The sequence below is a fragment of the Bos grunniens genome, chromosome 4 (genome assembly GCF_055505025.1).
Source record: "Bos grunniens cultivar Pamir isolate PY7600 chromosome 4, Bosgru_T2T1.0, whole genome shotgun sequence".
NCBI lineage: Eukaryota > Metazoa > Chordata > Mammalia > Artiodactyla > Bovidae > Bos > Bos grunniens.
This window is the reverse complement of record NC_141168.1, coordinates 56,449,670-56,462,946: the sequence shown is the minus strand read 5'-3', so window position 1 is coordinate 56,462,946 and position 13,277 is coordinate 56,449,670. Positions and strand designations below refer to the sequence as shown.

The 13,277-nt window shown below is 42.1% G+C and overlaps 1 protein-coding gene across 4 annotated transcripts; it reads left to right on the top strand.

The window, feature by feature from the left end:
* Positions 1-225: 225 nt before the first annotated feature.
* On the top strand, positions 226-12,934 carry LOC147374200 (retinitis pigmentosa 9 protein-like). Of its 4 annotated transcripts, none has more exons than XM_086396517.1 (6): positions 226-571; positions 4,532-4,562; positions 5,989-6,118; positions 8,374-8,465; positions 11,330-11,391; positions 12,301-12,934. In XM_086396517.1, the coding sequence occupies exons 1-6, from the start codon at positions 420-422 to the stop codon at positions 12,497-12,499; spliced, it is 666 nt and encodes a 221-aa protein (XP_086252643.1). In that variant the 5' UTR covers positions 226-419; the 3' UTR covers positions 12,500-12,934. The 4 variants fall into 4 exon arrangements, with proteins under 4 accessions (XP_086252643.1, XP_086252644.1, XP_086252646.1 ...); XM_086396520.1 differs by lacking the exon at positions 226-571 and adding an exon at positions 634-890; XM_086396519.1 differs by lacking the exons at positions 226-571; positions 8,374-8,465 and adding an exon at positions 666-890.
* The last annotated feature ends 343 nt before the right edge of the window (positions 12,935-13,277 follow it).

Genomic DNA, 13,277 nt, shown 5'->3' with positions numbered 1-13,277 from the left:
GTGCATCCTACTAATGGGTAACGAGCAGCTCCTGTGTGCCTAGCCACGGGGAGATACAAAATGGACTTGCACAGGTTTCCTGGCCTCCCGGGTTGGAGATGGCGAAGAAGTTGCCCGACTCCATGAGGGGCCCAGCCACTCCAGAACTGGCCCAACTCCACACGCCGCCGCCAGGGGGCGAGCTCTGGCCTCCGGCACCAGCCAACCTGAAGACAGGGCTCCGATCAACGACTCAAGACCGCGCCGGCCATTCCGCCGTGCAGGGTGCAGCCGGCCGCGGAGAGGGCACCCGGCCGGGCCCGGCGGGACGCGGAGCCGCAGCGGGAGGGGGCGCTGCTGGGCCAGGAGAGCGCGGCGCAGAGGAAGTACCGTCTTCGCCGCGCGGCCGGGCAGCCTCAGCCGCGCCGCGCGGGGCTGCGATGTCGTCCCGGGCCAGGCGCGACGATGCGGGCGCCGGGGGCGCGCGGCGGCCCCGGGACCCCCCGGAGCAGGAGCTGCAGCGGCGCCGGGAGCTGAAGCGGCGGCGGCAGGACGCGCAGCAGCTGCAGCAGCTCAAGCACCTAGAGTCCTTGTGAGTCCGTCACGCCCGTCTCCGTCTCCGACTAATGCTAGGAATGGATCGGGGCCCGGGTCGCGCGGCAGGGTCCGCTCGCGGTCGGCGCTTTAGACGGGATCCTTGGACACCTGGGGGTGGGCCGGTGAGCCCCTCAGACCCCGGCGAGCCGAGAGCCGGTTTTGATCCCGGGCGGCGGGACCCTAGACTCCCAGCGGCTGGCGGGAGGGAGGGAGGCTCCTCCCCCGAGCCTCGTCCGGGACGCGAGCGGTGGCGGCGGGCGCTTCCTCCGCAGGAAGCGGCGGTTTTAGTCCTCGTGCGGCGGCAGCGGTGCTCGGTCAGTATTCGGGGACTAAACCTGCAAGTGCGACTGAGCGCCCTGGTCCTTCCCGCTCTCAGGTCAGGGGGCGCACTGTGAACTGGTTAAAATCCCCGTCCTTTTCATCTTTTGCTATTAATAAGGAAAGAGAAAGCCCAGTCCCGTAATGTTCGTGCGGTGACGAAGAGAAGTAAAGTGGGGTGAGGGCCTGGCTCCTAACTACTCGGGAGGAGCTGTCAGGTAGAAGAGAGCCTAGACTTGTTCTCTCTGGTCCTTAGGATTTTTCACCAGGGATAAGGATGAAAGCTACTAGGAGGCCAGTTCCAGCTCAAAAAGAATTAGGACCTGAGTCAGCGTGGCCTGACTTGGAAGGCAGTGTGCTTCCCAAGCTCCCAAGGGTTGGAGGAGAGTCCAGATGACCACTGAGAGAAGGGTGGGTTGTAAAGGAGATTTAAATATAAGGTGGAAAGTTGGATTAATGACCCTTTCGATTCCCTTCTGTTTTTTCCTTCTATAATCAGCTTTAGAGGTCAAACTTAGATTCTAAGTTTGATGTTCAATAAGTTATTTGACTTATTTGTTACAGGCACTTCTCACTGCCTACCTTCTCATGATTGCTGAGACAATGATGTAAGAAAAGGCCCCCAAAGGGTTAATCCTTCATTACTAACCTCTGGGAGCTTTGACACAAAATGCATGCTTTCTTGGAGCCTGGCCTCCTGTGGCTCTTAAGCTGAATGTCACTTCATTTGAACAACTGGGTATAAACAGAATTAGCCTTTTAGGTATGGTTCAAAGCTTTTTAGATATGGTATCTCCAAAGCAAATTGCTGAAATATTTTCCAGTGGAAAGCTGTGGCATGTCGCAGGTATGGCCTCTTTTAGTAAGAATAATGGAGAGAGAGTGAAATTCGCTCTGTCGTGTCCAACTGTTTGCGACCCCATGGACTGTTCATGGACTTCTCCAGGCCAGAACACTGAAGTGGGTACCTTTTCCCTTCTCCAGGGGATTTTCTCAACCCAGGGTTCAAACCCAGGTCTCCTGCATTACAGGCGGATTCTTTACCATCTGAGCCACCAGGGAAGCCCATAATGGAGGAATAATAGAAATGTGTATAAATTGGGCAGGTGATACAGTCCGTCAGCAGCCATTCATTAGTAACATTAATGCTATGTCTTTAGGGTTTTCTACTTCAAAAACTAAAACATCTCTTTTATCAGGACAGTCCTGCTGCTGCTCAAAAGACAAAACTGCCACACTTTGCTGTTTGATGTCCTTTGTTCAAGGGAAAAACAATCCATAGATTGAGGAAGTGCAGTGTTTCATCCGCAGTGGAACACTCTTCCCAGTTATTTTGGACAGGAGCAAGTTTTACAGGGCGTTTCAAGAGGCGACTTGAAAATAGGGCATGATTGGCTAGGGAGTCAGGGATTTCTTTACAAAGCTTGCACGTCCTCTTATCTAGGGTAAGCTAAACTAAGCTAGGTACCCTGGGCTGAAGGATTGTGATTGGTATATACTAGGTTTCCTTGACGTGAAGCATTTCCCATTAGGGCAGGCTGACTTAGGTTTAGATTTGAACTGGCCACTCCATTTTGGGGGTCCCAAGCTATGGAGGACCTCTGTCCAGAGTTACATGGAAGTTTTTTAAGAGCAGTTTCAACCTTTATGGCTTTCTAGATTTCTTTAGGAGTACCCTGAGAGGCTCAGTTCTTCCGTCTGGTACTGAGCATTGTGGGTGTGGTGATTGTTGAGTGGTTACTTCTGCAGGGAGTAAGTTTCTAAACTGAACTTTCAGTATCACCTTAAAGTTTAGTTTCATCCTCCTGTTCTTTTCTTTGGTAGGAGGAAATAGCAAGTTGGTTAGAGTAGGAGTGAGGATATGATTCCTGAAACAAACAAGTGACATTGAAATGTTTAAAACAAAAATGCTTCCTATGTAACTCTATAATAGAAATGAGCTAACAGCCTATTAGTGGCCTTTTTTTGCCCCTAAGTCCTTTGGTTTCTCTCTCAGAAATTTATTAGCCTGGACTTATAGCAACATAGGTGTGAGGAAGATAATGTTAATTTCATTTTTCTTTTGTAATTAAAAAAAAACATTGTTTGAGGCAGTGTATTTGCATGTAAATAAATGTAAGTGAAAAAAAAAGCTCCCTCCCTCAGGTGATATCTTATGTATATGTATAATATCCCTTTTCCCATACACACAAATAGAACCATACCAAACACTCTGTCCTCTACACTACTGCTTTCTTGCTTTAACTTAAACTATTTTGGTCTAGTTTTAGGATAATCCGTATCTATTTGACTATTAGGTGATTAGCCATTTTAGAATTTATTGTTTTCCTGATGACATTTTCAGTGTATAAAATTCAGAAAATTAGTCATCTCTAAATTCACCTTCTGTGTGCAGCAACTTTGGGGCTCCCCAATTTCCAAGTTGTTGGAGTCAAGATAGCATTTTAAACCAGTCATAGCACCTCGATGCCCTCTCTCAGTAAAATTCCACTAGAGAGGCATTGAAAAGACCTGAGCTGTTCAGTTATCCTACCTCTTTTTCCAACTACATTCTTTTTTAAGAAGGGGGTTATATCCATTAGGCAGTCACCTTTAAAAGCCAGACACCCACGCTCTGCATTGCATAGTCTAAAATGTGTCAGTGCTTGAAACTGAACATAATTACACCTGAAAGTAATACAGTGTTATATGTTAATTCCATTTCAAGTTTTAAAATTAGTTTGTTGTTATTTTTTTAAAGGACAGGAGCGGTGGGTGCTGCTTTTGTAGATTTGGCACCAGAAGCCTTTTCCCCAAGTTCCAGCAAAATAATGAAAAGTGGAAATGAGTTGGGAGCATAGGCATGATTTGCGTCCTCAGAACCTGAGGGTCTGAGAGCTATATTGGTGGAAGGGAAAGTACTTTTGCACACAGTCATCTGCTTCTCTAGCAGTAGTTGAGGGCCACCGATTGCCCTACATCCTTGAGTCCAGAGGGGTCAGTAGGGGCATAAAGGGCAGTCAGAGAGCTGCGGAGCAAGTGGCAGTGTGCTCTGCGAACACCACAGGCCAGTGGAGAGGATCTTGAATCCAGAGCTGGGGCAAGGGGGAGCCTCTGGGATGGATCACCCCCACCTGCTTCCACTCTGGCAGACCCTTCCCTCTGGCTTAGCTCCCTCCCCGTTGTGCAGTCCCCATCCTTCTTAGAGCACTCACACTGCCACCCCCATGAGCCTCACAGTGTTACGGAAGTTGGAAGTTATGGTAGGTAAATCACCCACAAGTGCAATGACAGATTGGAACCATAATTAGCTCAAGTCTCTTCTTCCCTCACATTTTCCCTGCAGTCTCTTGATTTCCCTTCCTCTAAATATAAAATCATTGTCCTTAGACACCAAGTTAGTTATTATTTGGTCAATTTAAGTGCTGCATCCCAGCAGGATGTGATACAGCATCAGTTTATTCATATTAACATAACATCTCTGACTGCTGGGCCTATTTTATTAACTGTTTTTAAAAGTTATACTGTAGTTTTAGTTTTTACTAAAAATAACCTTTTTTATTTTGGCCTGTAGTTGCTTTTTGGTGATTGAAATGTGTTATGTTTCTATGAACAATGGTTGATGACCAGTTTTTTTGTTTTTTTTTTTTCCTTCTAGTTATGAAAAACCTCCTCCTGGGTTTATCAAGGTCAGTGTAAAGTTTGTATTTTGGGTTTTTCTCTGAGACAGATTTGACCAGAACTCAGACTCAGTCACTTGTTATGAAAAACAGCTGCTTAAGGTTTGAAGCTCCTTTATGGTAGTCCTGTCTCTTCTCTGCAGATGGCAGTCAGTTCGTGCACTTTGGGCTTTGTCGTCCATGCCTTTGCAGAAGTTTAATCTGCCTAAAACAGATTTTTTATGTCTGTTCTTAGAGACATTAAGAACATGTCCCTAAGACACCACTGCAGGCCCCCTGGGTGTCCTCAGCGCTCGCTCCCCTTCTGTCTGTCTCCCTTGCGACTGCATCTTCTCAAAGCTCTGCTGCCCCATGTTCCTTCTGTGATGCTCCATTGCTGCTTTCTTGAATGTCATCAGTTCAGAGAACAGTGGAGTCTGAGGACATGTGAATCCGTCCAGTCCAGCCCCGCCTGGTGCAGAGTCCCTCCTCCAGCACCCCGGCCACAGTGTCAGCATGTTTTTCTGGGAGTGAGACTTAGAGGACTTAAGGTCAAAGTAACCTTTCCTGTTTGGTAGCTTTTAACTTTATTTTATTTTATTTTATTTTTAAATCCCATGGGCAGAGGAGCCTGGTAGGCTGCAGTCCATGGGGTCACAGAGTCAGACACAACTGAGTAGAAACATGAGGGTATATATAAATTAGATAACTGGTGGTGGTGGTTTAGTTGCTAAGTCGTGTCCGACTTTTGCAACCCTGTGGACTGTAGCCTGCCAGGCTCCTCTGTCCATGGGATTTTCCAGGCAAGAATACTGGAGTGGGTTGCCATTTTCTTCTCCAGGAGCTTTTAACTTTAAAAAAAAATTTTTTAAGAAACATTCTTCCATTATAAATGTAATATTCCTGGAAACGTGAAAAAATCATAATGTAAAAAACCAGCACCTTAATTATACAGTGCAGTTATTTGGTGGTGAAAATGCATCTCACAAATACAGTATGTATGAGATTATAGAATGTGACAGTGGCCTTCAAGGTCTAATAATCTATTTTACTCTGACACATTGTTTTTATTGTTTCAGGAAACCTTGTTTAATTCTATCTTCTGCCTCATTCCACAAAGCTTCTAAGTTAGCAGAAAATTTTTTGTGATCTTAGAATCTAATTTTTGTGATCTAGAATTAGAACTTGGAGCTCACAGATCATCCCTGTGTAAACACTAGTGACTTTTCTCTAAGAACAGCTACTTTGTTTTTGTGGTAGGCTAGCTCTTCTGGAATAGTTACTTATATTTTCTTTCTCAGTTATAATTTGTCTTTCCAGCTCTTCAGAGGATAACATGATGACATAGGGATCTCCAGCCCATGAGCAAGCCAGGCAGTGCTGTGTTCTCAAGCAGGTGGGAGAGGGCTCTGGTGCTTTTTTTGCCATAGAGCTTACACACTTTTTCCTTTTTCAGGAAGATGAGACTAAGCCAGAAGACTGTATACCAGATGTCCCAGGCAATGAACATGCCAGGGAGTTTCTGGCCCATGCACCAACCAAAGGACTTTGGATGCCACTCGGGAAAGAAGTCAAAGTCATGCAGTGTGAGCATGGAAAGGTTTCAAGTAACACCCTCAATTCACGCAAGTTATAGACCACTGTTTACAAACGAGTTCACTCCTTTTAATTCATTCTCACACCATGCTGTTGAAGTCAGGGCATGATCTCTAGGCAACAGATGAGGAAGCCCCCTTGGTGTGTTAGTCAGTGTCTGGGGTAAGCGGCAGAGCAGCGCCTTGGGTCCAGGGCTTCTGGCTGCAAGGGTGGTGGTCTTCCACAGGACTGTAGCTGCTTGCAGAGTCTATGCTTCAGTAATGTTCCTGTAACAGAAAGGATATTCCATGTAGCAATGCCATGGGGGCGAAGGATGCATTGGGGGTCACCTTGGGTGACCTTGGGTCCCCTGGGGTCTCCTGGGGTCTCACCTCAGCGTGTCCTCATTAGTGGTGTTAAGGTTTCCCCAGGTGACCTGAGAGGAGCTGTGGGCCACACAGGGTGGGTCTGGACCAGGTGGAGCTGTGTGCACACTATCCACTGCACTAGCATAAGATGGCATTTGAAGAAGGGGTACTGCTGCCTTTGAAGGTATTTGTTTGTACAAAGATCCTTCATGCACACAATTAAAATAGCAGTTCTTCTCCCTTTCCTGCATTCCTCTCACCTCAACCTCTTTTAAAAAGGTTATTTTTAAGTTTATCCCCATGTATCTTGATAACAGGATTACATTCCTGACCCTTGATTTTTCCGATTTCCTTATTATCTGCTCATTTCTAACTGTAGGAGACCAGAACTCAGCTCCTTTTTTCTTCCTCCATCCCATCTCATACACATGCCCTACCTATCTCATTTCCCCAGTAATAGTTATATCATAAATTTAACTAAATAAATTCATTGTGTTTATTATTTTTAGAGTTGAATCATGTATTAAACTGATTATATTTCCTTTTTTAAAAATTAAGTTTAAAAATCACTCCTCTCCTTAATGGGGTAGTTAGTTGTGCTTCACTTTCCATTTTATTGTTCTTTTCATTGACATGCAAATTAAAAGTGTTTAGTCTGGACCAGAACCAGTTTTACATGAAGTTAATAAGCTTAAGCTTTAGGACCCCTTCCTTGCACCTTCGAAAGGCCTTTGGAGTCCCAAAAGTGGTCCTGTCTTTCTGTAAAATTTACCAAGTCAAGATTCTCCGTGACCCCAAAAAAGCCCTTCTTCTCCTTAATTTATGTTAGCTTAAGACTTCACAAAACTTTTATCCATCCCAGATGGAAATACATGTACACATAACCCTATTGGCATTGATTTCCATGATCCTAGTGTTATCTAAAGCAGAGCTTCTCAAACTTGGGGTGGGCCTGATACTCTCTATTTCCGACAAGCTCCCAGGTGATGCCAGTCTTGCTGGTCCACTGACCACACTTTGAGGAACAAGTATCACCTCTCCTTTAGTAGAGGTTTTGATCACAGATCATATGGGTCCTTCTTGATACCGCACATCAATTTATGGCATATAAAATTTCTCCTTTTGTCATAAAGACAGACATTTGTTTGAAGGGGACTGCATTTGTATTGAATGCATTTCTTCTTCCCCAGGTGGAACTAACTCAAAATAGTGGGGAGATGCAGAAGGGGCAGGTCAGAGAATCCCTAAACTTCATTCGTTTCCCAGTGGTTTCCTACTACCAACTCTCAGATTGAAATGTGAAGAAGGAAATATTTCCCTGTCACTACATATTTTCATTAGCTACCAGCATGGAGCAAAATTGGCTAATCCTACCTATAATTCCTGTTCCTGCTTCCTGACCTCCTTAGTTGGAGTTGCTGAATGCCTGTTTAGTTTGCTAGTTCTGCTGTAACAAAGTCCCACAGACTGCATGACTTAAACAAGAAGTTTCTTGTCTCACAGTTCTGGAGGTTCATGATCCAAGGTCAAGGTGTTCTTCTGAGGGCTGGTGTGGAAAGGATATATTCCAGGCTTCTGTAAAAATCCTGTCTCCCAGTAAGGTCATTCTGAGGTACTAGTGGTTAGGACTTTCAGTACAGTGGGAAAGCAAAGGGGATGACACAGTTCAACCTATAGCCCAGTTGAAAAAAAAATCACACTTTGTTTTTTGCATGGAATTATTTAGTAAGTACTTGGTTCACTTCTAAAACTCTGCAATTAAAGGATACTTGAGGAAGTAGTTTCTCTCTTTTCATTAATTATATTTGCTTTTTATCTTTAATATGATCTGATGCTTTATCTTAATTAAGTAAAGATATATTATCTTAAAGAAATATATCCCTTTGTCTTTATTTTAGGTTGGCGCTGTAAACGGTATGGTCACCGAACGGGCGACAAAGAATGCCCTTTCTTTATCAAAGGCAACCAAAAGTTAGAACAGTTCAGAGTAGTAAGTAAAACCCCAGAGTGTCAATTTATATTTACTGGATATGATGAATGTCAGTGAATGAGGCAGTCACCAGTGAACTGGAGTTTCACACAAAATATGTTCCCAAAGCCTTTAAGCCAAAGTATCTGGTGTTAACCGCATCTCTATTAAATCAAATTTGTGTGACAGATTAGTTATTAACAATAAAAAAATGCTTGTTAAAATGATATTTGCCCCTGGAGGAGGAAATGGCAACCCACTCCAGTATTCTTGCCTGGGAAACGCCATGGACAGAGGACCCTGTCCGGCTACAGTCCATGGTGTCACAAAGAGTCAGACACGACTGAGCGACTGAACAACAATAGCAACAACATAGAGAATAAAATTAGTATTTTATAATAAGTTGAAAAGGAGTATAATCTATAAAAATTTTGAATCATTGTCATGTACCTGAAACTAATAGAATATTGTAAGCCAACATCCTTCAATAAAGGTGAACAAAAATTGTTTTTTAATTAATAAAACAAAACGGGGCAATGACCAGACAGCTCCCCAGGTTCCGAGTTGGGTGCAGGGGCTTGAACTGATGACCCTCTTTTTGCCCCTCTAAAATTTAAAAAAAAAAAAAAAAATGATATTTGCTATGCCTTGGGAACACTGCCTTTTCCAAAGAGGAATTTTTATCAATTCAGTGAGTCTTTTTGTACTTATGTAAATAATCATATTTCATAAATAAAATAGGATTCTAGTTTCTCAGCCTTTGTCCAAAGACTACATATTTTTCTATCATAAACTGGAAGTATGTATAAATGATATACTCTCTTTGGATGACAATAAAGTCAGTCTGTCATTTCACTTTTTTTTTTTTTGGCTGAGCCATGTGACGTGTAGAATCTGAGTTTCCCAACAAGGGATCAAACCCGTCTCCCCCGCATTGAAAACTCAAGAGTCTTAACCACTGGGCCACCACGGAAGTCCCTTGTCGCTTTTCTTAACAAAGTCACCTCCCAGGTGTTAATTCACCATTCAGTAACTATTTCGGTCAATTTAACTATGCTGTTGCTGGATATACTTGGGATTATCAGCATGTCAAACTGGGGTATATAAATATTCTACAAGGATTTTAAGATATTTAAAATACTGGGTTTTCATTTTACTAATTTACAGAAAATATTGTGAATAAATCACTTCTACCCAGAATGTCAGCTTTTACAGTACCTTTAACAGATAATTTGATGATAAATCTCAAAAACTTAAATATATTCATATTTTTAAAATTTCAAAATCTCAATTGATCTAAGGATAAAACAGAACATCAGTATACACAAATAAGAATAACTTTCAGAATTATTTATATGATTAAAAAATAGAAATCGAAGAAAAATAGGAAACAACTGTGGTGTCTAATATGCAACATAATTCACTGCAACATATAAATCATACAGCTTTTAAGAATTATGTTTGAAGAACTTCCCTGGTAATCCAGTGATTAAACCACAGTATCTGGTGTTAACTACAGTGATTAAGAATCCGCCTTACAACGCAGGGGATATGGGTTCAATCCCTGGTCGGGAAACCAAGATCCCACCCACTGCACAGCACTCAAGCCCATACCACAGCTACAGATACCATGCACTCTGGGGCCTGTGCATAAGCAGAGAGAAGCCCACACGCTGCAACGACGACTCCAAGTGCCCAACTAAGATCCAACGCAGCCAAATAAATGAACATTATTTTTTAAAAAAAGAATTACGTTTTAAAAGAATATGTAATGTCATAGGACAATATTCATGAAAACATAAGGGAAAAAGAATAGAGTTGTATTGATATACATAACATGATTCTATTTTTTGGAAATATGAATAATGACTAGAAGAAGCACACTAAAATATTAACAGTGGATATCCCTAGGTGGTAAGATATCAGATATTTTTAACTTTATGTTTTCTTTGATACGGAGAAGGCAATGGCACCCCACTCCAGTACTCTTGCTTGGAAAATCCCATGGATGGAGGAGGCTGTTAGAGGCTGCAGTCCATGGGGTTGCTAAGAGTCGGACACGACTGAGCAACTTCACTTTCACTTTTCACTTTCATGCATTGGAGAAGGAAATGGCAACCCACTCCAGTGTTCTTGCCTGGAGAATCCCAGGGACGGGGGAGCCTGGTGGGCTGCCGTCTATGGGGTCGCACAGAGTCGGACACGACTGAAGTGACTTAGCATAGCATAGCATTTCTTTGATATGTAAAAAATTTTATAATATTTTTAAGGATAGTTCACATGCCATGAAATTTTATGTGTATTCATATTTTAAGTAATTTAAGTAGTTTTAAATTATACAAATATAAGAATAAATGCATCTTATTTTAACAGAATGGAAACATTACAGAAAGGTTTTTCACAATTGATTTTTCAAGTCCAATCTTGCCTCTCTCCTCAGAGGGAATTTGTAGTAAGTAGTTTGATGAGTATACTTCTAGATTTCTCTTTGGTCATATACAGTATGTTTTTGTGAACCTATAAATGAGTCATGTATCATTTCCAACTCACTTGTTTGCTTAATAGTATCACTTGATCATCTTTCCATATAGAACAAATAGAATTAATCTCAACATTTCTAACCTTGAGTAGTACTTAATAATGATTTTGCCATGGTTTATCTCCTTATGAAGGCTATGTAAATTATATCCTGTATTTGTATAACTGGGAAATCTTTTTTATAGCCTCTAGGAGTTTTAAATGATGGCAACCCTTAAGAAGGATCAGAACATGGTGAATATAAAATTACCACCAAACAGGAGGAAAAAACTGTTTCCATGAAAGAGGGATTTAATTTTAACAGTCTATGAAGCCAAACCTAACCTTAACCTTCTCTAACCTTCAAGGCACATGAAGATCCCATGTATGACATCATTCGTGAGAATAAAAGACATGAAAAGGATATAAGGTGAGATTGTCCTGATGATAACAATATCCTCTTAAACTTCGAAATTAAAGCTAGAAACTTTATAAATTTAAAAATCCCAGTATTAGAGAAGTGGTTTAGTAAACTGTGAAATATTTGGAAGACTGGGGTAGTCACTGAAAAAAGCCAATGTGTAGGGAATGATCAGGCCAGCCTGTTCTCCTTGGGTTAACTTAAAGCATTGTGTTTGACCCAGCCTTGACTTGCTCGTGTCACTGAAAGTTGGTATTGGCAACTACCATTTATCTTCTCTAGTGTCTTTAAAGATCTGAGCTTTTTTTTTAATTCCTAGACAGGGTGAAAAAACAAGAGGAACTTTGTTGTTGTTGTTGTTAATATTGTTTTGTTTTCAAATTGGTGGTATTGAATCATAATCGTTTGAATTTTTTTTTAGTGAAGTATAGTTGATTTGCGATATCATGTTAGTACAGCACAGCAATTCAGAAATATATCAACATATAAATATATACATACACATATATTCTTCAGATTCTCTTCCCTTACAGGTTATTACAGAATATTGAATATAATTCCTTGTGCTGAATTATAATTGTTGAGGAGGTAGATTACCTAGCATGGACTTGAGCAGTGGGAGAATGATTTAGGAAAGTATGCATCTGTTAGAAATTATGAAAGTAAGGACTATGGAAACATGCCAGAATACTTAGGACAATGGAAAGAATACAAAATGGCTTGTACACTGGTTACAGTCATGTAAAACAGGCATGGATGTAGACAAGAATGGGGGAAAGATATAAAAATAAATACTGTCTTTAATGAGGTGATTAATTTGTGATTTTTTCACCCTCATTACTGTTCTTATATTTTTATCTAAAAAAATTTTTTCAAGTTAAGTTGAATATGGTTCTTTGATCAATCTTATGTGTTTAGGATACAACAGTTAAAACAGTTACTGGAGGATTCAACGTCAGATGACGATGGGAGCAGCTCCAGTTCTTCAGAAGATAAAGAGAAACACAAGAAAAAGAAGAAGAAAGAAAAGCATAAGAAGAAGAAGAAGGAAAAGAAAAAGAAGAAAAAACGAAAGCATAAGTCTTCCAAGTCAAATGAGAGTTCGGACTCAGAATGACGAGAGCCTGGCTTGTTCAACATTCTCTTCTCACAAACCAGACACTGTGGCCAAAGATGAGAGGACCGTGGAGGAAGGCGGGGTCGGAGACGAACTGGAGAGACACCCGGAGGGCGGGGGTGTGGGGTCCCAGGCGCGGGTTCTCACCTGCCTTCCAGGGAGGATGCGAGTTGTGCGTCGCCAGGTGCTAGCTCTGGACACGCCTGACTTCAGGCTGGAGAGCTTTTCCCCTTGTGCTCCTCCCTGCTGATCCCTGTGGGTCCCAACTCATTAGAAATGCCTCGGGCAGGGCGGCCAGATGAAGGGAGTCTCTGAGGAGCTCCTCCCCGGTGCTGCCGTAGGTTCAACCTCCAGGGTGGAGCTACTTGTGTAGAGCTCAGGCCTGATTTCCCTCTGCTGCTGAGGATAATAAAAGCTCACTATTTATTTTTCAAATGCATTTACTTTTTTCTTAATGCATGCACATGCTCCAAATTTAAAAGGTACCTAAGGTTTAATTATGAAACTTCTATTTCCTTCCTCCCCCAGCTTCCCAGTTCCCTTTCCCAGTGGCTACCAGTTTTACCAGTTTCTTGTGACATCTTCCAGGAATACTGTCTACATCACAAGCAAGCATAGGGCTTTATTTTTAAGTATAAATACTATACACATTCATCTCCATGTTATGTTTTAACAGTATAATGTTGATTTTAATCGCAAATATATCCTGCACTGCAGCATCATACATACAGTGTCTTCATACGGCACATACCACAAGCTCTAAATGGCCACACAATTC